Source organism: Bos grunniens, chromosome 3 (genome assembly GCF_055505025.1).
Source record: "Bos grunniens cultivar Pamir isolate PY7600 chromosome 3, Bosgru_T2T1.0, whole genome shotgun sequence".
Taxonomy (NCBI): domain Eukaryota; kingdom Metazoa; phylum Chordata; class Mammalia; order Artiodactyla; family Bovidae; genus Bos; species Bos grunniens.
Genome location: NC_141167.1, coordinates 29,702,826 through 29,730,205, shown reverse-complemented (window position 1 = coordinate 29,730,205; position 27,380 = coordinate 29,702,826). Strand labels below are relative to the sequence as shown.

Below are 27,380 nucleotides of genomic sequence, written 5' to 3'. Positions count from 1 at the left end.
GTAACCTCTCCCTGGTCATCAGAGAGTGGGGCACACTTCTTGAGCAGCTTGCCTGCTGTGTTTCTCCTTTGCCTGGGAAAGTAATAAAGCCACTTTTTCCTTCTCCCCCATAACTGTCTCCGTATTTCTGTTTGAAATTGGTGCACAGACAGCCAAGATTTTGGCAACAAAACAAAGGCTGTTTGTATGTGGAAAGCCTAGTCGATTGTAAGAGCTAAGTTCTAGACTGTCTCCAACATCATCCTTACTCTTACTGGCAAGTCTGGCAGTGCCTTGCTGTCTTTATGGGCCTCCATCTCCAGGCACAGATGACCACCCCTTTCTTCTCTAAGTGACCCTTCTATTGGCTTCCTGGTCCCTCCCCACCTCTTGTCATTCTGTCCCACAACACTTAACCAATTTCTCTTCCCCCACCAGCCCTAAAGTCTGTGGTCCCCAAAAGTCTGCCTCCACCCCCTTCTCTCTTTGCCTTAAGCAGGAAAAGATGCTCACAGCTTCATGTTTGGTCCAGAGTCCTAGACTTCTACATCCAATTCCTTCCTGGGCAGCTTCTCTTCAGGGACTCCCGGAGCCCCCATGACCTGAGGATACCTGAACCAAACTCCCTCTCGACCTTCTCCTTAGGTCCCAGATTCCCTGGATCTGCCCACCTGGGCATCCTTCTAATCACTCTTACACACACACAGACACACACACACTCACTCAAGTAATCAAGGCCCCTGCTGGATTTCTCTGTACACTTCTGTCCCCATTCCCCATGCACATGGCAGTTGGCTCTTGGACTGATTTAAACTCCAGGGTCTCTGAAATAGGGACAGTCTCTGTTTTCCCACACCGGGAACCACAGAACACCCTCTGGGCCAGGCAGTGACCAGTCCCTCCCCTGTGGACTCAGAAGTGGCCTGCAGCAGCCCAGGTCAGCATGCCAGTTCTACCAATTCTATCCATCTATCTTCACTTCTATCTGAAAGTGAAGTTGCTCAGTCGTATCCAACTCTTTGCAACCCAACAGACTGTCCTACCAGGCTCTTCTGTCCATGGGATTTTCCAGGCAAGACTACTGGAGTGGGGTGCCATTTCCTTCTCCAGGGGATCTTCCCGACCCAGGGATTGAACCCATGTCTCCTGCATTGTATGCAGATGCTTTACCATCTGAGCCACCAGGGAAGTCCAAAGTAGGGCTGGTCTGGGATTTGAACCCAGGACCTCTCTCACCCTAAGCGAGAATCATACCCCTAGACCAACAAGCCACTAATCTATCTGGGATAGAAGGAAAATTCACGTTCCTCTGGCAGATCTAATCTGTTCTTGTTACTCACCCTTGCCTGACCTTCCAGACTCCCTGGGGCAGGGCAGAAAGAAGGAAGGCCTCCTTCTATGCAGGGGAAGAAAACCTCCAGGTCTTTAGGAAAGCAAGGTCAAGCTGGGTCCAGATCCCTGGCCCCCCAACTCTCAGGCTGGAGCAGACAGGCAGCAGGTTGCTGGTGGGGGAGGGCAGCGGTGGGCTCCATCTAACATTTGCTGCTGTCTCTTACTGGGCTCAAAGGTCATTTTGGAGGTGGCAGGATTTTCTGCTTGACCTGTTAAGATCCTGGAAGAGACGGAGGAGGAGGAGGAGGTTGGGAGGTAGGCGGGGCCTCCAAAGCTGCCTTTTGGGACATTCCATGCCTGCAGGAGCTGTTCTGCCAGGAGGAGATTTAAGCGCTGTCAAGGCTCCTTCCTCCCTCTGGATCCCAGCTCTCAGAGCCTCAGGAGACTCTGCCCTTTGGAGGGGTATTCCCCTCAGAGGGTCATCATGGCAAACAAGGGGTGTTGGAAGTGGGCCATTGTCGGTGGTGTCATTGCGGTTCTGGTGTTTGCCACTGCGATGATCGTGGGCTTCTTACTGCAGAAACACACCATCCTGCCAGGTAGGAGCCCCCAGCCGTGCTATCTGGTTTTCTTCCCCATCCCTCACTCTTTGCCCCTATAAGGTTCCGTCCCCATCGACAGCCCTGTTGGCCTCTGCTCTCCTCCCCATTGTTGCTGCTGTTCAGTTGCTAAGTTGTCTCTGACTCTTTGCGACCCCATGGACTGCAGCACACCAGGCTTCCCTGTCCTTTACTCTCTCCCAGAGCTTGGTCAAAGTCATGTTCTTTGAGTCCATGGTTTTATCCAACCATCTCATTCTCTGTCGTCCCCTTCTCCTCCTGCCTTCCATCTTTCCCCTCATCAGAGTCTTTTTCAGTGAGTCCCTCTTCTCATCAGGTGGCCAAAGTACAGGCATTTCAGCTTCAGCATCAGTCCTTCCAATGAGTGTTCAGAGTTGGTTTCCTTTCGAATTGACTACCAAAACATCCTCCATCCACAGCTCTACTTGCCTCTCCCATCACCAAGCCCACCAAGATTTGATCTCCAAAAAACAGTCTCATTAACTTTGTTTCCCTTCCTCTTTTACCAGGCTTCAGCTATCCTTCCATGCTCCCAGATGAACTCTCCATGGAGGTCACTCAGGCATCACAAGCTCAGTGGACTGGGCTGAACTTACCCTCACACCCCAGCACCCTCTCCTGATGAAGGGCCTTCCATCCACATGGGGACCTGGGAGCAGCCTCCTCTCCTGACTGAAGAGTCCTGTGCCTCGAGGCTTCTTCCTTCCCATCCTCTGTCTCCATTCCCTGCTCCCCCTAACCTCTCAGCTCCCCCTCTCCTGCTGGACCCCTGCCTCAGCCTGCCCCTTCCCACACAGTCTCTGCCACCAGCCTGCTCTCGCCAATCCATGCTCGCCCTGCCACTAAGGAGCACTTTCTAAACACAGCCTTGTTTGCTATCTCCAGCACACACCCCATTTTTTTTTGCTGGCACCCAGGGTCCTTTACAACCAGATCACAGCCCTCTTTTCCAATCTTGTCCTATCTCACTTCTCTGTATCTGTACCAGAGCAATGGCCATTCTTTTAAGCCACCACATTTCCTATGGCCAACCCTTTTTCTTATACTTTCCTCTCTGTCTGGAATAACCTAGTCCCCTCTTTTGGTTAAATTTACACACCCATCCTTCTAGGTCTCCCTCAAATATTCCCTTATCAGTGAACTTTCCAATGTCCCCAGGCTGGCCCAGAGCATCCTTGTGCTCAGGACCCCACGTTTCTCTCTCACAGCACTGACGACTCTGGGGTCCACTGTCTATGCTAGATGGCAGGCTGGACATGGCCCCAGGGCCCAGAGAGGGTTAGTAGGATGTACAGACAAGAGCCTTGGGCTTGGGCAAGAACTGATGCTAACGGCCTCCTTGGCCTTGATTCCAGGCTGTGAACAGGATGGGACCTGCCGCTCTGACGCAGACATGCTGGACTACCTGCTAAGCTTGGGTCAGATCAGCCAGAGGGATGGCCTGCTGGTCACCTGGTACCACGCTGCCAACAGCAAGGAGCAGATGAAGGCTGCCCTCAGCAGTAAGTCCAGTTGCCAGGATGGGGCAGGCTGGGGCAGAGGCGGAGAAGATGGAGGGAGGGTGGAGGCGAGGCTCACAGCATTACCTGTGAGGTAGCATTAGGATGGGTATGGCCGCGTTCTTGCCATCATCCACTTGAGAAAGTGAGGCCTCACTGGTTATGTGGCTGGCTCAGGTTGTAGGGCGATGTCTGGGTCCAAGGTCATATCTTGCTGTCATCTTTTCAAGGTGAAAGGAAGGGGCCCCAAATTTGTGCGCTCTTCAGAAGTGAGTTTCAGATTCACTGGCTCTGGTGTGGGACCTGAGAATTTGCATTGCTAGTAAGTGTTCAGGTGGCACTAATGTTGTGAGCCCAGGATTACACTTTGAGAACCACTGCTCTACCCAAAACCCTCAATTTTAGGGAAGTTAGATCCTGAGTGGGAGAGGGTCTTGTCCACAGTCACGCAGTAGGTCTGAAGCAGAACAAGACCCAGGCTCAAGGCCTCTGGCTCTTACCTCCTGCAGAGTCACCACAGGGGACCTGGGAGTAAGAGACAGGGAAAGGTTTGCTGAATGAATGAATGAGTCCTTAGAGAGACTTCTTGGAGGAGGCAGGCTTGGTGGCCAGCAGCAGGGAGGGCTTCCGCAGGCTGGGTGGAGCCAGTCTGCTGCTGCTTCAGGATTCGGAGGCTAATGGTCAGACTTGGGTGAGAAGGAGGAGCTAGAGAACTCCCTGGCAAGAGTGAGGACTCTTATCTGGGAGATAAGGCCTGAGGGAAGGCAAAGAGGCTCTGCCAGCCCCAGGGTCATCTCAGGTAGGTCCTGGGGCAGCAGATAGGGATCAGGCCCCACCAAGTTGTGACCTTGGCCAAGAAGAAAGCTAAGGGCCCCAAATAGGTGGTGCCCAATAACGTGGAGCATGCAGAGTAACCAGTCAGTATAGCCACAGGGGTGGGAAGGACCTGAGGCCTTCCATAGGTCTATGGGAGGAGGGCGGCTCCACAGCTGGGGTAGGGATCCTGAGGGGAAGCAATGGTAGGCCAGAGTTAAACTGGTGAAGTCACACCGGACATCTATGTGGATGGGAGGGGCCAGAGCAAAGGCTTGGGAGGCAGACAGAAGTGGGCTCAAATTCTACATTTCACCATTTACCAAAGGAGTGGTTTGGGACAAGTGACTTCACCCATCTGCAGCTCAAACCACTTCCTCTGCCAAATATGGACTGGTAGGATGAAACCAGGGCACTTTTGGTCATGAAAGAGGTCATTATTAGTAATTATGCTGAAACAATAGGAATACCCCAGACTAATGGAGTGATTTACTCCATGTAGATGATAATTAAAACACAGTGAATGCAATACAACGGATATTTTATTATTTGCCTCTAGTAAATGAGGGAAATGGGGCACAGAGAAGTCAAGTAACCTGTCCAAGGTCACACAGCTTGCAAGTGTTAAAGCGGGGACTGGAAGCTGACAGTCTTGGGTTCAGGGTCTGCACAAGGAGCCGTGGTGCTCCTACTCCGGGATGTGATATGTAGAGCTCATGGGTGGGGAGGGAGGGAGGGCCTGGGAACTTCCTGTGAGCTCCCTGTGGAGAGCAGCACTCCTCACTTGTCTGCATCCCTTAGGACCAGGGCTCCTACTGTAGCTCAAGGAACATGCATCTTCCCTCATCTCCTCTTCCCTCATACCCCACCGCCCCACACCCACCCCAAGTTGGCTCCCAGATTCAGGATCTGGAAGGCCCCGAACAGGTGTGAATGGCCGTGCAGGAGGAAGCTGGGTCCAGGTGCTGATCACAAGGACGCAGGTTAGGTCCATCTGTCTTTAGTCCCCCTCACTGAGCATTCGCTGGGCCCCTGCTCTGCACCCAGCTTGAGAGGAGGTGTAGAAACGAGTGAGACGCGGTCCTGAGTTCAGGGGCTACCAGCATCTCAAGGGAGGCAGCTGGTGCAGGTCAAGTAAGGCAGCAGCTTCAGAGACTCACCAGGACTGAGACCTGGGTTCCAGCCCTGGCTCCCTCCCAGTGTACCGCCACCTTCCCCAGACCGGACCTGGCCCATTTTAGATGGGGAAGGAGACCTCTCAGCACCCATTCTCTTTAGCTACCCTCTTAGCTGCCCAGCTACCCACCTGGGGCCTGACTTCTCTGGGCCTTGCTGGGCCCCAAACCCCTCTGGATCCCTCTTTCAGCATTCCTCAGTAACCAAGTTAAGACAAGAAAACCATAGAAATAAAAGTTACCTTCATATAGCCCTTCACAGTTTACAACCTGTTTTTGTTTTTAATTTTTATTTTTTAATACAACATAATTTATGTCCACGTGCTGTAGTTAAAGCCCAGAGAGATTCATCCCCATCTTGTCAGTGAGGACACCAAAGATTCCGGAGCACTGGGCCAGAGATATAATATGCGGATGAAATGGGACAGTGCAAAGTGCCTGAAACAGTGCTGGGGACAGCCTGGCACTCAGCTTCCTCTCCCTTCTGGAAATCCAGACACCTAGGCTTAGAGAAATTTGCAAAAATTCTCTGCAACTTTGTGCAAGCTCTTTTACTTTTCTGGACCTGGGCTGGTTGAACTTAACTTTTTTCTCTTTTGGCTGCACTGTGAGGCCTGTGGGATCCTAGTTCCTCGACCAGGAACCAAACCTATGCCATCTGCACTGGGAAGACAGAGTCTTAGCCACCGGACCACCAGGGAAGTCCCTGATCTCAGCTTTCTCCATCATTCATTTAGCCAGTCTTGTACCATCCAACAAACACTTCTGAAGCTCCTTTTTTAGGCCTGGTACCATCTTGGCACTGGAAATCCAAGTGATGGGCACCACAGACCTGGAGCCTGCTCCTAGCCCTCAGGCTCAGGAAGGATGGTGCTATATGAGTAGTTACATGGGGGCTGAGTGCTCAAAGGATCAGCTGTCAGCCTGACTTTGACTGTGTGGTTTAGGGATGGCCTCCTTGATATTTTAAGCCAACACCCACAAATGAGCTGGAGGTGGCCTAGTAAAACTGTGGAGGGAAGAGTGTTGCCATGGCAACAGCCAGGTGTAGGAGCCCAGAGATGGGAGACAAGATATCTGAGCTTCGAGGCTCAAAGTGTGGTCTGTGGACCAGCAGTCTGGGCATCACTGGGGAGCTTGGTAGGTGTCTTGGGCCCCACCCCAGATCTGCTGAGCAGAACTTGCATTTGAACAGTTCCTGGGTAGTTTTTGATGTTGGAGAAACAGGAGTGGATGGAAGCTAGATATTGAAGGAGAGAGGGACTCGAGGTGAGAGGGCAAAGTTTGCCAGGCCTGGTCCTACAGGACCTCACAGACTATGGGCAGGCATTCGGATTGGATTCTCAGGACTAAAGCCAGGGCTGTTGAATTTTTAATAGAAGTAACACAATCAGGTATAGGTGAGTGGACTTTGAGGGTAGCAGGGCTGCAAGTATAAAACAGAAGAGGCCCCTCTGATGCCAACTATCTGTGATGGACCAGGCACTCACAGCAACTCCACCCAGGCTTCACTCCACTCCTCGGTCAGCAGGTCAACTGACCTGCTCTTGCCAGCCTGCTTCGCACTCAAAGTCCTTGACTCCCTCCTGGACTGAACTCTCCCAATGGGTATCACACAGCCACCTCAGGAGTTAACTATATGCATTCAAAAGACAAAAACAATAAAAACGCTCAGTGCCCTTAAGGGTGCCCAGAGATGGACCAGCTTATGTACTTCTGGCAGGCATATGAGTCACACGAATTTTTCTAGACAGTAATTTGATAATATGGGCTTTAAAAATGATACTGCAGCCTTCCTGGTGATATACAGAAGGCTGAAGGTAGAAGAATTTATGCTTCCAAACTGTGGTGCTGGAGAAGACTTTTGAGAGACCCTTGCACTGCAGGGAAATCAAACCAGAAAATCCTAAAGGAAATCAACCCTGAATATTCACTGGATGGACTGAAGCTGAAGCTCCAATACTTTGGCTTCCAATAAGCAGATGAGAGAGCCTGCTTATTGGAAAAGACCCTGGTGCTAGGAAAGATTGAGGGCCAGAGGAGAAAGAGGCGACAGAAGATGAGATGGTTAGATGGTATCACTGACTCAATGGACATGAGTTTAAGCAAACTCTGGGAGATACTGAAGGAGAGGAAATCTTGGCATGCTGCAGTCCATGGAGTCACAAAGATCCACACACGACTTAGTGACTGAACAATGACAGTGGATAAGAATCCACTGGATCCAGGGTTTAGGAAGGAAGATCCCACATGCTTTGGAGCAACTAAGCCCATGTGCTACAACTACTGAGCCTGTGAGTTTTTGGACTCACGAGCCGGGACTACTGAGGCTGCAGCTGGAACAACTGGAGCCAGTGCGCCTGGAGCCCGTGCTCCACCAGAGAAGCCACGGCAATGAGAACCCTGGGCACAGCAATGAAGAGCAGCCCCTGCTTGCCAAAACTAGAGAAAGTCTGCTACCAGCAACCAGAAATAATTAACTAAAAAACAACCAAAGAAATGACCCCGCATGGCCCTGACTAAAGTTCCTCAAGTCAGGGTAGAAAATAATCAGAAAAATCAGAAAAAAAATATGCATCCTTATTTGTTAGTAGCAAAAGTTTAGAGACTACTGAAATGTCTCAGGAAAGGTGGGGGAGTAGCTAACTGAAACAGGGTGACCACCCTCAATCAGGGCTTGTGCAGCTTTTTTTTTTTTAAGTGACACATAGAAAAGATTAAAATTATAAATACTGAGTGGTCTCAACTGTGTAAAAATTATAAAAATGGACGGAAATGTGGGTTAATATTTCCCTTTCTGCTTTTCTATATTTTCCAAATGTTCTATAATAAATGAGTAACACTTTGATGAAGAAAATAGATTTAAAAAAGGAACTGATCGAGTTTGTCCTCATTCACAGGCAAAGTCATGGTCCTGGAGGCAGACATCACAACAGAAGGGCTCGGCACACTCAACGAGACAGGAGTCCCCATCATGGCGCACCCCCCAGCCATCTACAGCGACAACACCCTAGAGCAGTGGCTGGAGGCTGTGCTGGCCTCTTCCAAGAAGGGTAAGGACTTCTCTCAGCTCCTCCCCAGCTGCCAAGCCCTCCAGTACTCAGACCACATGTGCAAGGGTTGCTCCACTAGGAGACAAGTCCAATCCCTATTAAGAGTTGCTCTTTGCCTCAGTTTTCCAGACCAATCTAGAGGCCTGGGCTCAGGGGAGATGGGTGAAACGAGGGAGTAAACATGCAGGGTAAGCTGCAAAGGGCCAAATATGAGCATTCAGGCCCCCTGAATCCATGAACTGGATACAACATGCTCAAAGCCAATTCCACCTTCCCCTCCCATGTCTCTTTGCCAGTTACCAAAAGAATCCAGGCATCACCCTAATGCCTCTCCCTCATCCCCTGCAGCTACTTAGCTGCTGCATCTGCCAATTCTAACCCTGAACCCTACCCCCGATCCAGTCCCACTCACATCATCTTTCTCCCAGACCTCCTTCCTCACTGGCTTCCTACCTCCAAAGTCTATCAAGCCCCTACCCGGGTGAGCTTTCCAAAATGCCAACTGTCAAGTCACTCCCTGCTTTAACCCTCCATGGCTCCCCATTGTCCTCAGGACAAATTATGATCTCCTTGGCCTGGCTTTCAACATCCTTCTCTAACTGGTAAACAATCTGCCTGAAATGCAGGAGACCTGGGTTGAATCCTTTGGTGGGGAAGATCCCCTGAGGAAGGTAATGGCAACCCACTCCAGTATTCTTGCCTGGGAAATCCCATGGACAGAGGAATCTGGGCTACAGTCCATGGGGTCGCCAAGAGTCAGACACGACTGAGCAACTGACTCTAATTCCTCAGCCTCATCTCCTGCTCTTTAGGCTTGTGTGGCTTTGGACCCGCTAAGTCTGCCTGTCCAAGAATCACAGTCCCTTTTCATCAGATGCTTGACATCTGCACCAGCCCCAAGTCCCAAGCCCTTAGCCATCATTTGCTTCTTCCCCTTGGGGATGAGGGACGGAACATCACTCCTACACAGGCAAGTCCCTTCTCTCGTTGAAGCCTTCTTCACACCCACCCAGAATTCCGGCCCTGTCTTCCCTCCCACCCCTGACACACACACCACACCTCCTCTCTCTGTCCCAGGAAGTCATGTCTTCTGTTTCCTTCTTCCTTGAGCACAAGGGACCAATTTCCCAAGCCCTTGGCCCTCTCCCCACAGGCATCAAGCTAGACTTCAAGAGCATCAAGGCTGTGGGCCCCTCCCTGGACCTCCTTCGGCGGCTGACAGAGGAGGGGAAAGTTCGAAGGCCTGTGTGGATCAATGCTGACATCCAGAGGGGTCCCAATGTGGGCCTCTCAGTAGAGGTCAATGCCACACAGTGAGTGTTTGCCTCTCTGCTCCAGCTGTGTCCAGTCTGTTTACTTCAACATCGGGTACAGCAGGTGCTCAGGGGACCTTTGCTGAGTTTGCCTCCAGCCACACCATGTCGTCTGACCTCTGAGCCTTCACACATGCTGTTCCCTCTGCCTTGAATGCCTTTCTACCATTTCCTGGTAAACCAGCCATTACCTGCCCCAGAAACTTCCCTGGCGTCCCAGGCTGCTGAGGACCCTCCCTCACACTTTCTCCTAACAGTCCTGATTTCACTGGGCTCTCACTGGTGGATTACGGGTTTGTCCCCTTACTATAATGTTTATTCCTAGGGCAAGCCTTGGCCTGCTAGAAAAGTCTGAAGCACTAACTCCTTCCCCAGCCTCCCCTCCCACCCCCCAGCTGCCCCCCAGATCCCAGTACTGCCAACAACAGCACTTACATAGAACCAGCTGCATGGTGCGCTCAAGTTTACAGAGGGCCGCATGAAAGGAGAGAATATATCTGAGTTCATCTTCCCATAGAAATGCCAGGTTAGGAGCATTTTTTTCTCACCGTTTTGCAGATAAGAAAGCAGACAATAATTGAGGCTCAATCTGTTGAATTTTTATTATCTGTCACACACAGTTTTAAGTAGTCTAGTTGTAGAGTACCACTTAACTCTTACAATGAGAATGAGGTAGGTACTATTATTTTTAGTTTGTAATATAGGAATTATCTCACTGACGTTAAATGACCTGCCTACATCTATTGGCAGAGCAACCATACAAAGCCAGGTCTTTCTGACTCTAACTTCCAGCTCTCTACTGTCCATCTCCATTCATCCATCCACCCATCCATCATTAAACCATCTTTCCAACCAGTCAGCTAACAATACATCCACCCAGTATTTATCTAGTTTTTAACGTGGTGCATTTGGAAAGCAGCAGTTTGAAAATGTAGCTAGTGGCCCAAGATTTGATCTTCTTGGAGTGAACATTGGAGTCAATCTGTGAGGTGGAGAGGGTAATATTATGTGCCTATTCAAATTTGTAAGAGTTCAAAATTTGAATGACATTTTTAAATATCTGAAAATTCAGAGACTCTCACAGCTGGCAGCACAGATCCCACACCTGGGGATTGGATGCACCTCCTCATCCACATGGGGATGTTTGAGAAGCCCTGTCCCGCCTGAAAGGATGCCACTTTTTAAGAATCAACGAGGTTGGGTGAGCTGCCCAAGGTCATAGTCAGGACTCAAACCCAGGCCTCACTGGCTCCAGTGTCCATGCCCTAACATGGGACTTTGAGCAAGCCAACATGTGCTTCAGGACTGTGCTCTAATATCTAGATGTGATAGATCCTGCCTCTTCCAAGCACTCTGATGGGAACCCAGATGAGGAAGGAGATCTAAAGACCAGCATCTCTGATTCTCTGCAGGTTCCTGGCCTTGGTCCAGGAGAAGTATCCTGAGGCAACCCTGTCTCCAGGCTGGACTACCCTGTACCTGCCCTTGTTCCCAGATGGGACATATACCCGGGCCATGGTGGAGAAGATGCAGGAGCTGGTGGGAGCAGTGCCCCAGAAGGTGACCTTCCCCGTACGGGCTGTCATGGTCAGGGCTGCCTGGCCCCATTTCAGCTGGCTGCTTGGCCAATCTGACAGGTAAGAACGCCCAGACCCTTGCCCTGGCCCCTTCTCCCTCCAAACTCACTCCCGGGCCTTGAATCCCCAGCAAGATCTCAGATGCTGATTGTTAGAAGGGTCTTCATGATCATCTGGCCCAACCTCTGCTGGTGCTCACATTCTCTACAGTGTCCCTGCTTTCTGCTTGTATACCTCTGGTAATGGGTAGCTATCACTTGAGGCAGCCTGTCCAGTGGAAAGTGTTTATTTTTTTCTGCTTATTTGTTTTGGGCCCCACTACACACCATGTGGGATCTTCAGGTCCCCACCAGGGATTCAACCAGCAAGCCCTGCAGTGGAAGCACAGTCTTTCCCACTAGACCACTAGGGAAGTTCCAGAAAGTGTTTACACTGAGAGGCAATTTGCCTCCCACAGCTTCCTCTCTTGGGAGCCAGCTATTCTCTGAGGGTGTACAGACTACATCTGTAGCCTCTGCCCCAATAGCTCTGTGGGACTGGTGGAGCCCACCCTCCCCCGCAACTCTGCACTGGTCCCAGCTGCCCAGCACCACCTCCTCAGCCTCTCCCCACTGGAGGCCACTCCCTTCCCCCTTCATACCTGACCTCTAATCCAAGCCGCACCCCCTCCCCCATGCCCATCTCTTCTGTCCCTATCTTTTTCCTAAGTTGTTCAGTCTCTGAGTCTTGTCTGACTCTTTGTGACCCTACGAAATGCACCACGCTAGGCTTCCCTGTCCTTCACCACCTCCCAAAGCTTTCTCAAACTCATGTCCATTCAGTCACTGATGCCATCCAACCACCTCATCGTCTGTTGTCCCCTTTTCCTCCACCTTCAATCTTTCCCACTATCAGGGTCTTCTCCAATCAGTCGGCTCTTTGCATCAGGTGGCCAAAGCATTGGAACTTCAGCTTTTCAGCATCAGTCCTTCCAATGAATATTCAGGACTGATTTCCTTTAGGATTGACTGATTGGATCTCCTTGGTCTCCACGGGACTCTCAAGAGTCTTCTCCAACACCACAGTTCATAAAGCATCCATTCTTCAGCACTCAGCCTTCTTGATGGTCCAACTCTCACATCTGTACATGACTAGTGATAAAACCATAGCTTTGACTATCTGGACTTTTGTCAACAAAGTAATGTCTCTGCCTTTTAATATGCTCTCTAGGTTTGTGAAAGCATTTCTTCCAAGGAGCAAGTGTTTAATTTCATGGCTGCATTGCCCTTCTTTGGGACTTGAATGAAAACTGACCTTTTCCAGTCCTGTGGCTACTGCTGAGTTTTCCAATTTTGCTGGTATACTGAGTGCACCACTTTAACAGCATTTTTTAGGATTTAAAATTGCTCAACTGGGATTCCATCACATCACCTCCATTAGCTTTGTTCATAGTGATGCTTCCTAAGGCCCACTTGACTTCACACTCCAGAATGTCTGGATCTAGGTGAGTGATCACACCATCGTGGTTATCCAGGTCACTGAGATTTTTTTTTTTTTGTATAGTTTTTCTGTGTATTCTTTTTTTTCTCTCTGTATTCTTGCCACCTTTTTTTTAATATCTTCTGCTCCTGTTAGGTCCATACCATTTCTGTCCTCAATTGTGCCCAATCGTATGAAATGGTTCCTTGGTGTCTCTAATTTTCTTGATCTCTAGTCTTTCCTATTCTATTGTTTTCCTCTATTTCATTGCATTATTCACTTAGAAAGGTTTTATTTCTCCTTGTTATTTTCTGGAGCTCTGCATTCAAATGGGTATATCTTTCTTAATCTCCTTCGCCTTCGCTTCTTTTCTCAGCTATTTGTAAGGTGTCCTCAAACAACCACTTTGCCTTTTTTGCATTTTTGCATTTTGGGGATGGTTTTGATCACTGCCTACTGTACAATATTACGAACCTCCATCCATATTTCTTCAGGCACTCCATCAGATCTAATCCCTTGAGTCTATTTGTCATTTTCACTGTATAAGGGATTTAAGTCTTACCTGAATGGCCTAGTGGTTTTCCCTACTTTCTTCAATTTAAGTCTGAATTTGGCAATGAATTCATGATCTGAGCAATAGTCAGTGTGTTTTTGCTGACTATATAGAGCTTCTCCATCTTTGACTGCAAAGAATATAATCAATCTGATTTCGGTATTGACCATCTGGTGATGTATGTGTGTAGAGTATCTCTTGTGTTGAAGAGGATGTTTGCTATGACCAGTGCATACTCTTGGCAAAACTCTGTTAGCTTTTGCCTGTCTCAGTTTGTAATTGCCTGTTATTCCAGGTATTTCTTGACTTCCTACTTTCGCATCCAGTCCCCTATGATGAAAAGGACATCCTTTTTTCATTCAATTTAGCTTCTTCGGCACTAGTGGTTGGGGCATAGGCTTGGATTACTGTGATATTGAATGGATTTCCCTGGAAACAAACATTCTGCCATTTTTGAGACTGCACCCAAGTACTGCATTTCGGACTCTTTCGTTGACTATTAGGGCTACACCATTTCTTCTAAGGGATTCTTGCCCACAGTGTAGATATAATGGTCATCTGAATTAAATTCGCCCATTCCCATCCATTTTAGTTCACTGATTCCTAAAATGTGTCTTTGTGGGTCCTCTTTCCTAACAGAGGGCCCACAAATAGACACTCCAAGTGGGGAGGCAGGTCAGTCCATCTCCCCTCCTTCTTAGCCGCTGCCCTCAGTCAGGGTTCCCAAGGCCTCCCCCCCAGCTCAGGTTCAGTTCTGAGCATGGGAGAGGGGCTGAGGGCTGCTGGGCCCAGGCAGGCTCTGAGCTGGCTCTCTGGACCCCAGGTACAGCCTGACAATGTGGCAGTCCGCCTCGGACCCCGTGACAGTGGACGACCTCCTCTATATCCGAGACAACACCGCCACCCACCAAGTCTACTATGACCTCTTTGAGCCTCTCCTGTCTCAGTTCAAGCAGCGTGCCAGTAGGGAGGGGTCTCGGGAGGGTGGGAAAGGGTGGTGGGGTGGATTCTGCACAGGGCAGAACCTAGTAGATATGGGAGCAGAGCTCGGTGGGGAAGGCCAATGAAAGGGGAAAATCCTACGTGAGATAGGAGAAAGGAATCATTTGAAGCATCCATTGTATGCCAGACCATGGGATGGAATGCTAAGCTCCATAGATCCATGAAGCAGAGATTCCATTTTACAGATAGAGAAACTGAGGTTCAAAACAGTTACATAATTAATACAAAGTTGTTCAGCTTACATGTGGCACAGCTCCTACTGGAAACAGCAAATTCCAAACCCCTTGTAGGGTTCCCCTTGCAAGATGCTTCCTCTTGCAGTACAGTTCCTCTGAGGGTTGCTCTAGCATTTCAGAGAACGGCTCCTCCACTGTACCTGCTAATCAATGATGCTTTTTCCTTTGTCCAAAGCCCCTGTTCCCTTAACTCCAAACCGAGGAGAGCCTGCAATCAGGCCATCTCAAGGGGACCCATCAGACCCAACATTCCTGCTCTGGGAGCCATCTAGGTGAGGGGGAGGAATACCAGCTTGGGGCCTGACTGACTTGGCTCCATCAGGCTCCAATCCCAGCAACCCTGCCCACTGGCTGTAGGACCTTGGGCAAGTCACCCGTCATCTACACAACAGGGAACTCCAGCTCCCTGGAACTTTGCTGTGAGGCTTAGAGAGGACTCAGGGTGTACAGAAGGCCTCCGTGACTGGTGGCCTCTCCACCTTGGCAATCTGACCCACAGTGAATACCTCACGGAAGCCAAGCTACTACACTGGGGGTAGCCTGATCCCTGCTCTCCAGCACCCTGGGGACGAGGGTCTGAGCGTGGAGTGGCTGGTTCCTGACATCCAGGGCAATGGAAGCACAGCAACAGTGCAGCTCCCAGGTAAGGTCTGCCTGCAGCCCCTGTGCTCCTAGCTCAACTGCAAGGGTTACCTCGGGGAAGCTACCTCAGGTCTCTGTTACCATAGCAACGCAGCTGCAAGGTGGGGGAGCAGTGTTGTCAAAAGTATGGGGCTCCTGGCATTCGAACTTGTGAGGCTTCAGTCACATGGTGCTGCAAGAGAGGCGGGCACAGGCCTCAGAGCTGAGCTAGCGGCTCATTGGGCCATTCTGATGAGCCCCAGGCACATTCACAAAGCAGCCCTTCCACCTGGAGCCCAGATCCAATCAACACACCCCATTACCTCCTGCTGTCCCTTTAACTTCAGCAAGGGCCTCTGACACCCCATGATAACCCTTACCCCAGACACTGTTGCCTCCACTACCTCTTCCAGACCGAGAAGGCATGATCCTGCTGGATGTGGGCCTCCAGAAGCCTGCAGCTGGGGACCCCGTGCCCATCGTCCACACCCCAGATGGCCGTGCCCTGACACTGGAGTCCTGCCTGCAGCAGCTGGCCACGCACCCCGGACGCTGGGGGATCCACGTGCACATAGCAGAGCCCACCGCCCTGCGGCCATCCCTGGCCACGCTGGCCACCCTCTCTGCCCTTGGCCACCTGTCTACGCCTGTGTGGGTCGGGGCCACAGTCTCCCACGGGAGTTTCATGGTCCCCGGCTACGTGACTGGCAGGGAGTTGCTTACAGCTGTGGCCGAGGTGTTCCCCCATGTGACAGTGGCACCAGGCTGGCCCGAGGAAGTGCTGGGCAGTGGCTACAGGGAACAGCTGCTCACAGACATGCTGGAGCTCTGCCAGGGCCTCTGGCAACCTGTGTCCTTCCAGCTGCAGGCTGGGCCTCTGGCCCAGAGCCCTGCTGGAGTCGTGGCCCGGCTGCTGGAAGCTTCTCCCCGGGCCACGGTCACGGTGGAACACAGCCCTGGCCGGGGCCTCTATGCATCTGTGCGGGCAGCGCTGCTGGCAGCCAGGGCCGTGAAGAAGACCCGAGTCTACTACAGGCTACCCCGGAGCTACCGCCAAGACTTGCTGGCGGATGTTGGCACACACTGAGCACCCAGGTGGCCTGGTGGACCCCAGCTTCCCATGGGGAGGCAGGAAGGAATAAATGCCTCTGCTTCCTCAGTGCACTGCACGCATGTCCTTGGGGCAGGATGGAGTGGGAGTGGACGTGAGGTGGCCAGGGAGGATGCTTAGAGGGTCTGGAGGCTGGGGGCCAGGTCGTTCCGGTTGTCCAAGAGGAAGTGTTCACAAGCCTTGAAGGTGGTGTAGAACTCAGAGGAGAGGCCGGTGACATTGGTGGTCACGTACTTGAGGACGCCCGGGGTGGCCTGGTTGTAGTAGGACACCTGCAGGACGGGGAGCCACACCCAGGGAGGATGGGGAGGGGGCAGTAGAGGGTACTGAGTGGACATGAAACAGGCAGTTGGCATCTTTGTGTGTTCGTCCCTCAGTCGTGTCAAATCTTTGGGACCACATGAACTTGTAGCCCTCCAGGCTCCTCTGTCCATGGCCTTCTCCAGGCAAGAATACTGGACTGGGTTGCCGTTTACTTCCCTGGAGGATTGTCCTGACCCAGGGATAGAACTGGGGTTTCCGCATTGCAGACAGATTATTTACTGTCTTTAGCCACCATGGAAGCCCAGTCACCTGCTAGGAAGGCAGCAAATACCAGCAGCACCTGGGGCCTTTGAGGACTGCATGATTGGCAGGCGTGACCTCCTGTAGCTTTACTCTCCTGACCCCTCCTCTGGGGCTGACAACCCTGGCTTCCCTCTGTCACCACACACTATACTGTCATCGTGTCTCCCCTCTCTAGCCCGGAAGCTCTAGAAGGCTAGGTCTCCAGAGCCAAGCATAAAACTCCTTTAAATGAAGGTGCTACCATTAGATTATGGCTTCCCAGGTGGCAATAGTGGTAAAGAATCTACCTGCCAATGCAGCAGATACAAGAGACCAGGGTTTGATATCAGGGCTGTGAAGATCCCCTAGAGAAGGAAATGGCAACCCACTCCAATATTCTTGCCTGGAAAAGAAAGAATGGACAGAGGAGCCTGGCAGGCTAGAGTCCATGGTGTGGCAGAATAGGACACGACTAAGCCCTTGTCAGCAAATCTGCAGCAAGCAGTTAGAATAACCCCAGGGAACACTAAGTTAGCAAATGTCCAAGTCTCTACATGGGGTGTCTCAGGGCCCTAATAGCCACTGCGATCTGAGGAAGGGGCACTGAGTTTCCCAGCTAGCCCACTTTCAGCCAGCCAGGTAACACTGACTGCCCTGATGAGTTTCATGGGCCCTGACGGCCTTCCTAGACATGAAAGGGGTACATAAGTAAGAAGATGGAGTTTTAGCTCAAATAGTAAAGAATCTGCTCGCAATGCGGGAAACCAGGGTTCGATCCTTGGGTTGGGAAGATCCTCTGGAGAAGGGAACAGCAATCCACTCCAGTATTCTTGCCTGGAGAATCCCATAGACAGAGGAGCCTGGCGGGCTACAGTCCACGGGATTGCAAAAAGTCGGATACGACTGAGCAACTAACACACAGGCCTGGTTCAACTGTGTCCTCGGACTTGTATCTGCACAGATTAGGTTTTAATGAAGGCTCCTTTCTAGGCCCTGATACTCAGGCTCTCTACAGCTGGAAGAGAGCTTACTGGCCAGTGGGAGTGCTGAGGTCTGGACAGCACTGAGCTCTGGACACAAGTGTGGCTTTGGGGTGAATCTGGGTGGGAAGGGAAAGGAGACACTAGGCCTCACCTTGGTTAACTGGTCCCCCTCGCGCCAGAAGCAGAAGCCTGAGCAGACAGTCTCCCCACGCCGGTACTCTGGGGTCTCGCGGTGTGTGGGCAGCGTAACTGACCTCAGCGCAATGACATAAGGTTCCCTGTATGGAAGAAGTGTGCAGAGGGGGCATGGGAAAGGGTGAGGGCAGCTTCCAGAAGCCCCCTCCGGCACTGATCAGGGCCCTGCTGCAGGGATGCCCTCACCAGAGTCTAAGGCACACAGCCTGGCTCCAGGTCAAGCTGCAAAGGAGGTTCTAGACAGGAAGTTTCTGTGGGTGAGCAGTTCTGAACTCACCAGATACCAGGGTGACTGTACTGTGGACCTTCTGGAAACATTCCCCGCCTCCCTCCCCCAGCCCGGGGAAGCAGTGCTGTACTTTGGATTTCCTTGCTTCATCTTTTTGCCTGTCTCTAGCACAGGTGATGCCATTTCTCCAGCATCCTCACCTTGGTTCAGCCGGGAGCCTTACCACCCTTCAGGCAACATGGGGCTTTCAGAGGCTGGAGGCCAAGGAATGGGCCATGTGAGAGCTGGCCTGTCCGTGACCTGGGGCAAGGCACCCTCACCACACCAAGGACAGAGACCACCCTGCTTTAGAGCATGAGTGACCGGAAAGGGCAATATGTCCTCTTGTTCTCCATTCTACCCACAGTAAGACCACGGCCACCAATTTTACGCTGAGGTCCTGAGGCCATTGGAAGAGGGCTGACTGTACACGGATGTCCCCTCCCTGGGGAGGAAGATGAACCCGCCCACCTCCCAGCCCGGCAGGCAGGCACGCACGCACCCGGTGTCACAAGGCTTCCGTCGAGAGGCCAGGATGATGAAGTCCTGGGGCTTGGGGTCACCACCGAGGGCAGGGCTGATGACATGGTAGATGGCATCATCCTCATCCACCTGCTGCACTAGCTCCACGCTCCTGTGCGGAGTCCACGGGGGTCACAGAGGCTCCGTGCACGACAGCAGGGTTGACCCAGCCGCTCCCCCGCCCCCATGCTTCAGCCACCCTGAGCACATGCTTGGGGGATGTATCACCCCCAGACTGCTCAACAGGGACCACAGGAGGGCAGAAAAGCCTGGCCAAAGGGGACATACACACCTGGGCTTGCAGACACGTACACGAGCAAATAAACCCCACTTGTGGGCATACGTGCAGAAACACATGGACACCCACTGATGCACACACAGTACTACAGATGTCTGTGTCGGTGCAAATGCAATACACAGATGTGTGATGATTTAGTAACCATACTGAGTATTTAGTGAGTGCCCACTGTGCCAGGCACTGTTCTAAGAGCTTTCAGGTATTATCTCCTTTAACGCCACATCAGCCCATGAAGTTGGTACTCTGAGTATCCCCATTTAATAGATGAAGGGGCTGGGACTCAGAGAAATAACTCGCCCACGGCCACAGAGCTAATAAGGAAGCAGGTCTGGGATGTGCACAGGTTGGGTGCCAGAGCTGTGCCCCTCAGACGCGGGTACACTACATACATGTGCCCAGGTAGACACACCCAGGCTTATACCAACACACACTCACAAGAACATCCTCGCAGAGACACGACATGTCCAAACCTGCCACTTTCCCTTCACATGTCCATATGAAGAATTGGCAAGCTGGGCAAATTAAGCAAACTGGACATTGTCTGAGCTACCCTGAGTCTGGGAGGAGTTCCCACCCACGCCCTCCACTTCCCAACCACCTCCCCAAGTAGTCCCCAAGCCCCTTCTCAGAAGGCAGAACTCAGTTTGAAAACCACTGATCTATCCCTATGTGCAAATACATACCCACACCTCAAGTACCCATTTTAAGAGGAGGGAAACTGAGGCCCGGAAAGGACATGACTGGCCCATGGTCACATAGTTGGGCCAGGCCCCCACCTCCAATTCCAGGCTCAGTCCCTTCCCTGAGGGCTTGGAATACCCATGACTCAGATACTCACCTAACATATAACCATAGCAGCTGCCCTCCCATAACCCACCCCTAGATAAAAGCCAGCAAGGGGCCCAGAGCAGTGGGGGATGGCTCAGAGGGGGGAGACCCCTCGGGGCCCCCTCCCCAACCCCCACTCCCCTGTACCCCCGCCCTCCGGCACCCACCGGCAGTGCTTGTCCCACTCGGGCCTCCGGCGGAGGTCAGAGAGCAGCAGGAAGGCCTGGGCTGTGTCCACGTGCACCAGCATCTCCATATGGAAGGAAAGGAACTTGTCCTCCTCTAGAGTGTACAGGCGGACCTGCACAGGACAGAGGGCAGCCTCGTTCCCTCGTCTCCTCCTCAGACTATGCTGGGGACCCGGGCTGGAAGTCAGGGCCGCACTGATTGCTGTGTGTCTGTGAACAAGTGACTCAACCTCTCTGAGCCTCGGTGGCAGCCCCGTGAAAAATGGGAGATCCAGCACAAGTGGATAGGAAGGTGTCTGAGGAAGCAGGGACTTCATGGATAAGCCCACTAGTCAGATGGAATGGTACTTGACGTGAAACGCAACACACTCATCCCTTCACACAAGTGAATGCACTGTGCCTAAGGAAATACGTCAAAGGTTACATGCTGCACGACTCCCTTTACTGGACATTCTCAAACAGACCGAATGAAGGGCACGGAAAACTGGTCTGTGGTTTCCAGGGATTGGGAGGGAAGAGGCTTGATCACAGAGGAGACAGAAAAATTGGGGGTTTATGGAAATGCTCCGTATCTTGATTACTGTTGCGATGATGTAACTTCATGTGTTTTCCACACTAGCAGGATTACACACTAAAAAGGGGAAGTTTTACTGTATGTAAATTATGCCTCAATTTTTTTAAATATCAAACATTTTCTTTTTAAAAATAAAAAGATAAAGAAGCAGTAACTAACGCGAAACCAGAATGGATCCTCAGAGCCAGGCGTCCATCCAGCCACTGATGTCACTGTGGGGAGGTGACCCACCCCAGGACACAGGCAGAAGTGGCAGAGCTCAAGCCCCCCTCAGCCCACTCTCGCCCCCAGCCCCCAGCCAAGCCACGCCAGGCCTTGAGGGGGCGGGCGTGCTGCTATAACTGGGGTGGTTTCACAGCTCTCCCAGGGCCTTTTAGGGAAGCCCCCCTCTGACCTGAGTGGTTCGAGAGGGTTTCTCAGCTCACGGTCAACACCTCTGGCTGCTCAAAGGAGAAAGGAAAGCTGGGAGGGCGGGTCCGCTACCTGGTTGCTCTCCGAGGACAGCACCCAGTTGTCCTTGGCCACGAGCATCTTCAGGGAGGAGACGTTGTTGTAGCTCAGGTACACCTGCCCAGACACAGAGCAGCCTCACCCTCCCCTTCCTCGGGGGCTCGTGCCAGGGCCACTTTGATGTGTGGAGAGGAAGCTGCACGTGAAGGAAGGAGCCCCGGGCTTTGGGAAGGGAGGCCCAGGCTGAGCCAGACTCCTCCCCACCTTGGGACCTCAGCTCGCTCCTGCCAAGCAGGGGGACACGGGAAAGCCCCTGGCTCACCAGCCTGGCCTTGAGGCAGAGTATCCTGTCCCCTTTGGGCCTCCTCCAAGAAGGGAGGGTTGCGGGTCCCCGACAGGTCTGAAAGCTGTCCGCACAGAGCAGAAGGCCTTACCTGGTTGCTAGGATCCCAGGGGACAGAGAGGGGCATCTCCGCCTGCTTACAGGACACAATGTACTTCCTGGGAGAGAGGGAAGATGACAACCTTGGTCCCTCTGGGGCCCACCTCTTCTCAGCAGCTTACTGGGTGCCAGGCCCTGTGCTCAGCCCAGCAGGGTGGGAGGCACCCTTATCTGGCCAGGGAGACTGGCTGGGCACACAGAAGACAGCAGCTGAGGACACGCACACTCAGAGGTGGGGCTTGCAGGGAAAGGTGTAGACCCATAACCCTTGCCCGAGTGACTTCACCCTTGTGCCTCAGTGTCCTCATCTGTAAAATGGGATCAGTAGTCATACCTGCTCCCTCATGGGGTCATCAGGAAGAGAACAGCATTTGGCATATGGTGTGTTAGTGGCTCAGTTGTGTCTGACTCTTTGCAACCCTATGGACTGTAGCCCGCCAGGCTTCTCTGTCCATGGGATTCTCCAGGCAAGAGTACTGAAGTGGGTTGCCAAACCCCTCCCTAAATGCACATTTTTCTTATTAACATTAGATGGTAAACCCTGGTGCATTTACAGTACTTTTCAGGCATGTAAAGTGCTTTGGTAGCAATCGTTCACACCTGGATTTGCATCACAAGCAATTGTTCACCTCCTCTCAGAGTCTTTCTTCATCTCCAAAATGGGCATCATCAGAATCAATGGGAGGGACACAAGATATAAAACTGGCCACACCTGCCCAGGTTCAAATTCTCATTCTGCCAATCATTCCTGTCTGTGTGCCCATGGACACCTAATCCCTCTGTCCTCAGCATCCTCACCTGTATAAGGGGCCGGTAAGACCACTGTGTCATGAGGCCAAGACCAGAGACTGTCTGGATGTAAACGCCCAGCCCGGGGGCAGCACCAAAGACAGGTGAGTTCCCAGGGGCAGGGAGTAGACAGGGAGTTGAGACAGAACTGAAGCCATGTCCCCTCCCACCTCCTGGCCTCCACTTGCCTGTCCAGGCGGATCTTCTTCCTGGCGCTGGCCTCTCGGTACCGTCGCTCGCCATCCTGGGGAGAGGAGCCCAGATTGTGGTGGGCAGGACAACCAGCTCCCCCAGCCCCTATTACCGCCTGCCCTCCTTCCCCAGAGGGCCCAAGGAGACCCTCCCTGCAGTCCTAAAGCGGACTTCAGTCTCACAGGGGCAGCCTGGACAGCGCAGTGCCCGGTCACTGAGGCCCAGCCCCAGCTTCCCCTCACACCCTTGAGTGACTTTGGGAACACCACCCGCCCTCACTAAACCTGCTTCGTCCTCCATGAAAGGGGACTTGCTATCAGCAGGCACACTTCTGAAGTATTTTCCACACAAAACTTCACCTAAGTCTTATACCAACCCTCTGTGTTTGGCACTACATCTACACCCATTTTATTTTATTTTGGCCACACCACGCAGCTTGCAGCCACTCAGTTCCCCCACCAGGGATTGAACCTGGGTCCTGGCAATACTTTGGCCACCTGATGTGATGAGTCAACTCACTGGAAAAGACCCTGATGCTGGGAAAGACTGAAGGCAAAAGAAGAAGAGGGTGCCAGAGGACAGATGGTTAGATGGCACTTCCGACTCAATGGACATGACCTTGAGCAAACTCCAGGAGACAGTGGAGGACAGGGAAGCCTGGCATGTGATCATCCATGGGGTCACAAAGAGTCAGACACAACTTAGTGACTGAACAACAGCAACAGCGTGGCAATGAAATCCTGGGATTCTAAACACTAGGCCATCAGGGAACTCCCAGTACTATCCCCATTTTACAGAGGAGGAAACTGAGGCACAGAAAGGCTAAGTGGCTCACCCAAGGTCACGGGGCTAAGGAGTGTGGCCAGGAACAGAACACAGATGTCCTAGCCCGGAGCCCACCTCTGAACTAGTACCTCTAACTAACGTCTCCTCACTCATGGACGTTTATTGGCAAAGACCTGAAAGGCCATCATAGTCTGTCTCCTGTCCCACTGTCTTCAGGCTACCCGCTCCTTTGCCCACCACCCGTCTTGACTGCCCAACACTGGGCTCTAGAGCAGAGGTTTCACAGTACATGCTCAGCCTTGTGCGGCGGGCAGGGCAGGGGACCTTCTGGGAGAGAAGAGGCAACCTCACCAAGGTCACTCCCTGGCCCCTGGAAGCAAGCCCGAGCCTGGCCCTCAGGAGGCACAAGGGAACATTTTTCAGAGCCAGCCTGGACCCCTGGTCTCTGACTCTCATCCCTACCCTTTTTGCTCCCCTGTCACCATGGTCAGAGCAGTTGCCACTCAGTCAGGCACAGGATCAGTGTCTCACCAGCAGTCCTACAAGGCAGGAACTGCAGATATGCCCTCTTTAAAGGTGGGACTGAAGCTCAAAGAGGGCACCCATTAGAACGTGGCCAAGGTGGGGTCTGACCCACATCTGACCCCAAAGCCAGTGCTTTTACAGCTCTGCAGGCTCAGGAGTGCCGGTTAACGCCCAGCAATGAGGGAGGCCCACACACACAGTTCAAGTTCTTCCAAAAAGCACAAGGAGCAGCCCTGGGGGTCACAGCAGGGCACTCAGGGCCAAGCTGTGCCCCAGCAGAAGGAAAGAGCTGGGCTTGTGCTCCCCAGTCCTGTCACCCCTGGGCAGAGGGGGAAGGGGGCTGGTAGTGGGGCACTCACCCCAGGCTGGGGCCGAATCCAGGGCAGCATCTGAGGCTGGTCATCCGCACCCAGGACCACGAAGGTCATGAAGGCACTGTTGATGTGCCGCCGATGGGTCTCGGCCTCCTGGCGGTAGGCCTCCACGCACACGCCCACTTCCATGCTGAGGGGGAAGGAGGGATGCTGTCAGCTGGACAGACCTTCCCAAGGCCACCCCTCCCCAACACACGTGTGCATGTGAACACACACACACACACACACACACACACTCCTGCTCTGATCCCACAGCCTGGATCAGGGACCGCTGGGCAGGAAACTCAGAAGCGTTCCCTTTCAACCATGTCTACACAGCACCCGCTGCACCCCTGACCCATGCTCGTCTCTGGGGGTCACAGAAATGAATAAACCTGTGCAGTCCAGGTTCTCATGCATTAACAGCTAGGGGATGGGGAAACAAATGTCTGTATAAAATATGTTTATGTAAAAATAAAGGGTTATGGAAAGACATAAAGGAGGTGGAGGGGCAGGGCCTAATTAGAGAAAATGCTCATTATAAACATATTCACCAGTGCTCTCACTGCCGTGCTCCCGACAGCTCAGTTGCTGCTGTCTCTGTATCTCCGACTGTCTCGATGAATTATAAAATAGCAGCTGCCTCCATTCCCCTCACTTAGGAATGCAGACTTTATGCAGATGGGGAAATCAATACCTTGAACAGGGCACTAACTCGCCCAAGGTCACACAACAGTCAGGAAGAGAATCTGCACTAAAAACCAGGCCTCACAGATCCTAGTTCAGGACTTTTTGCTCTGCACAACAGCAGAATGTGTGCTTATCAGACGGAATAGTAAAATGATAATAATAATAAAAATAATAACAGCAGCAATGGCTGACCTTCAGTGAACGTTCTCTCTGTCACTATACTATTAAACAGTAACTCCGCATTTAATCCTCACAGTTATGAGGTAGCTGTGGTGAGCCCCGGTTCTCAAAAGAACTGAGGCTCAGAGGGTTAAGTAACTCGCCCAGAGCCACACAGATGCTAAGAGGTAAGCCACATTTGAGCCCAGGCAGCCTGGCTCTTGATCCCTCCCTGTTAATGACTACATATTACTGAAAATCACATCTTTGAAATCATCAAAAGAGATGCATACTCTAAGTAAGCTTTCGTGGGGGTATCAGAATCCATTACAAAGATAAGGGCTCTGGGAACTATTTGAGGTTTTAGGAAAAGGGTCGGGAAGGGTTCGATAAACAACAGAACGCTGGCAAGAGGTGCCCCGTGACCCAAGCATCCACAGTGTGGCAGGGTCAGAGGCAGGAGCCAGCGAGAGAGCCCAAGACATAGAGCACGTGGTGTGACGCAGGATGGGGAGCCCAGGGGAGGAACATCAGAGTGGATCCTAGCGATGGTGCAGGGACCCAGCAGCCACACTTCAGACCCCGGAGACCTCGTCTACAGGGGAAACGGTTCCTGGCACTTTGAGGTAATGTCCCTTCTCAGGTCAGGAAGAGCCCTCAGTCCCAGGGGGCCCCGTCTCACCCATCCCAGCCCCTCACCTGTGCTTGAAGGCGTTGTTCACAATGGCCTTGAGCACCAGACGGTCCCCAACCTGGGATGGACCCCGGAAGTGGAACATCTCAATGGTCTTCAGGGTAGGGTGGGCACGGCAGAGCCGGCTGGAGGAGGCCAGGGGTCAGGGGACAGGACAAAGCACCCTCCAGTGCTTCTCCCTGCCCCCATCCCCAGACCCTGCCCAGAGCCACACACACCACCCTCTGGCCCACCCACTCCCACCCAACCCAGTGATAGCTGCACCCAGAGGAAGAGAACTAAAGTCCCATCTCACAGCTTAGAATACTGAGGTCTACGTGCGTAGCTGGAAAAAAAGCTGAATTTGAGGTGACAAAGAGCAGGGCTTGCAATAAACCTTTTCCTCTCAATGTTTATATCCTACCACCTGCTGTTCCTACTACCTGGAAGCCCTCCCCTTACCCAAAGCTACTTGTCATTCAAGGCCCAGATGACCTACTCCTCCTCTAGGAAGCCCTCCCTGACTATCCACACTCTGACTCTCCTCTGAGATCTTATTGCACTCATAGCCTGGGCTGCCCAAAATGGCATTGCTTATGTACTATATCCACAAGGTAAACACAGAGGAAGGGCCATTGGAGCTAGGCTCCAAAGGGTGAAGAATTCGCCTGGCTGAGGAGGATAAGGGTTCGGGAAGGCACTCCTATCAGAGGGAACAGCAAGCACAAAGTCATGGAGGTATGATAGTGTCAATTAATAAATGTCGGTCGTCATAACTACAAAAATATGCTCCAATACTTGGGGCAGAACAAGTCCAAGACAGGTACAGAGGTTACAGGAGAGGGAAGGAATTCCTTCCACCTTTAGGGAGAAGGGGACAGTTAGAGAGGCTTCTTAGAGGACAGACAGGATTTTAGCAAAGAATAGTGGGGCTACAAGGTGGAAGGTCAGCCAGGAGGGGAGACAAGGGCTGGGAGCATGGTTGGGTGGGTGGGAAGAAGGGCAAATGGCTTGCTTTACAAAGAGTATAAAATCCAGGAAGTGAGTGGGCAGAGCCAGGGCAAGGGGAGGCCCTGGTGCTAGCTGAGGGCTTGACATTTCCCCTGGCGAGCTCACAGAAAATCATTCCTCTCTGGTTCCCTGGGTCTGAAGGCCCCAGCTTACCCTATAAGAACAGTCGAGCTTCTGAAGCCTTGAATGCCAGCACCAAGTCAGGGTTTCTGCCCCAGAGAGAACCGGCCAAGGGAAAGAGGGGAAGAAAGAAGAGGAGGCACCTGGCTGCAATGGTGGCCACATTCTCCATCCAGGCCATGATCTGGCCCCCAAAAGTATTGCCCTGGTGATTGGCGTGGGGGGGCAGGACCAGCTCCACACTCTCCACCCGGGTCTTCTCGGCCGGCACCATGTGGCTACAATCTCTGCTCTCCAGATCTGACCAAGGAGGGATAAAGCGAGGGAGGTGAAAAGATTCCTGAGGGCAGACCCTGCCACGGGCAGCCCAGGACCCCCCTGCCCCCCCGCCACCACCACTCCACACAGCTTCTCTTATTCACTCAGCATCAAGGAGGTGCCATGTA

General features: G+C 52.3%; 2 protein-coding genes across 10 annotated transcripts in view; one reads left to right on the top strand and one right to left on the bottom strand.

Moving 5' to 3' along the window:
• Window positions 1–1,679: 1,679 nt before the first annotated feature.
• On the top strand, window positions 1,680–16,390 carry FAM151A (family with sequence similarity 151 member A). Its single transcript, XM_086389914.1, has 8 exons — window positions 1,680–1,910; window positions 3,287–3,433; window positions 8,319–8,471; window positions 9,625–9,784; window positions 11,197–11,421; window positions 14,196–14,335; window positions 15,110–15,253; window positions 15,645–16,390. Exons 1-8 carry the CDS (start codon window positions 1,796–1,798, stop codon window positions 16,316–16,318), a joined length of 1,758 nt encoding a protein of 585 aa, XP_086246040.1. The 5' UTR covers window positions 1,680–1,795; the 3' UTR covers window positions 16,319–16,390.
• Window position 16,391: 1 nt separating this feature from the next.
• Window positions 16,392–27,380, bottom strand: part of ACOT11 (acyl-CoA thioesterase 11) — a 55,640-nt gene continuing 44,651 nt past the window's right edge. For 3 of the 9 annotated variants that reach the window (XM_086389928.1, XM_086389952.1, XM_086389963.1), the window contains 4 exons: window positions 27,078–27,234; window positions 25,830–25,949; window positions 24,288–24,432; window positions 22,364–22,669 (listed from right to left, as the gene is read on the bottom strand). In XM_086389928.1, coding sequence (XP_086246054.1) covers window positions 22,379–22,669; window positions 24,288–24,432; window positions 25,830–25,949; window positions 27,078–27,234 — 713 coding nt within the window. In that variant the 3' untranslated portion in view covers window positions 22,364–22,378. Of the gene's footprint in view, window positions 16,615–17,816; window positions 18,150–18,836; window positions 18,969–20,149; window positions 20,284–20,590; window positions 20,802–21,227; window positions 21,312–21,628; window positions 21,696–22,363; window positions 22,670–24,287; window positions 24,433–25,829; window positions 25,950–27,077; window positions 27,235–27,380 lie in introns of those variants that run through there. The other 6 variants (XM_086389981.1, XR_015159880.1, XR_015159882.1 and 3 more) reach the window with 6 other exon arrangements.

Coding starts and splice junctions, on each gene's coding strand:
- FAM151A (XM_086389914.1), top strand. CDS start 1,796: ATGGCAAACAAGGGGTGTTGGAAGTGGGCCATTGTCGGTGGTGTCATT. Junction 3,434..8,318: donor GATGAAGGCTGCCCTCAGCA/GTAAGTCCAGTT, acceptor CCTCATTCACAG/GCAAAGTCATGGTCCTGGAG. Junction 8,472..9,624: donor GCTGGCCTCTTCCAAGAAGG/GTAAGGACTTCT, acceptor CTCTCCCCACAG/GCATCAAGCTAGACTTCAAG.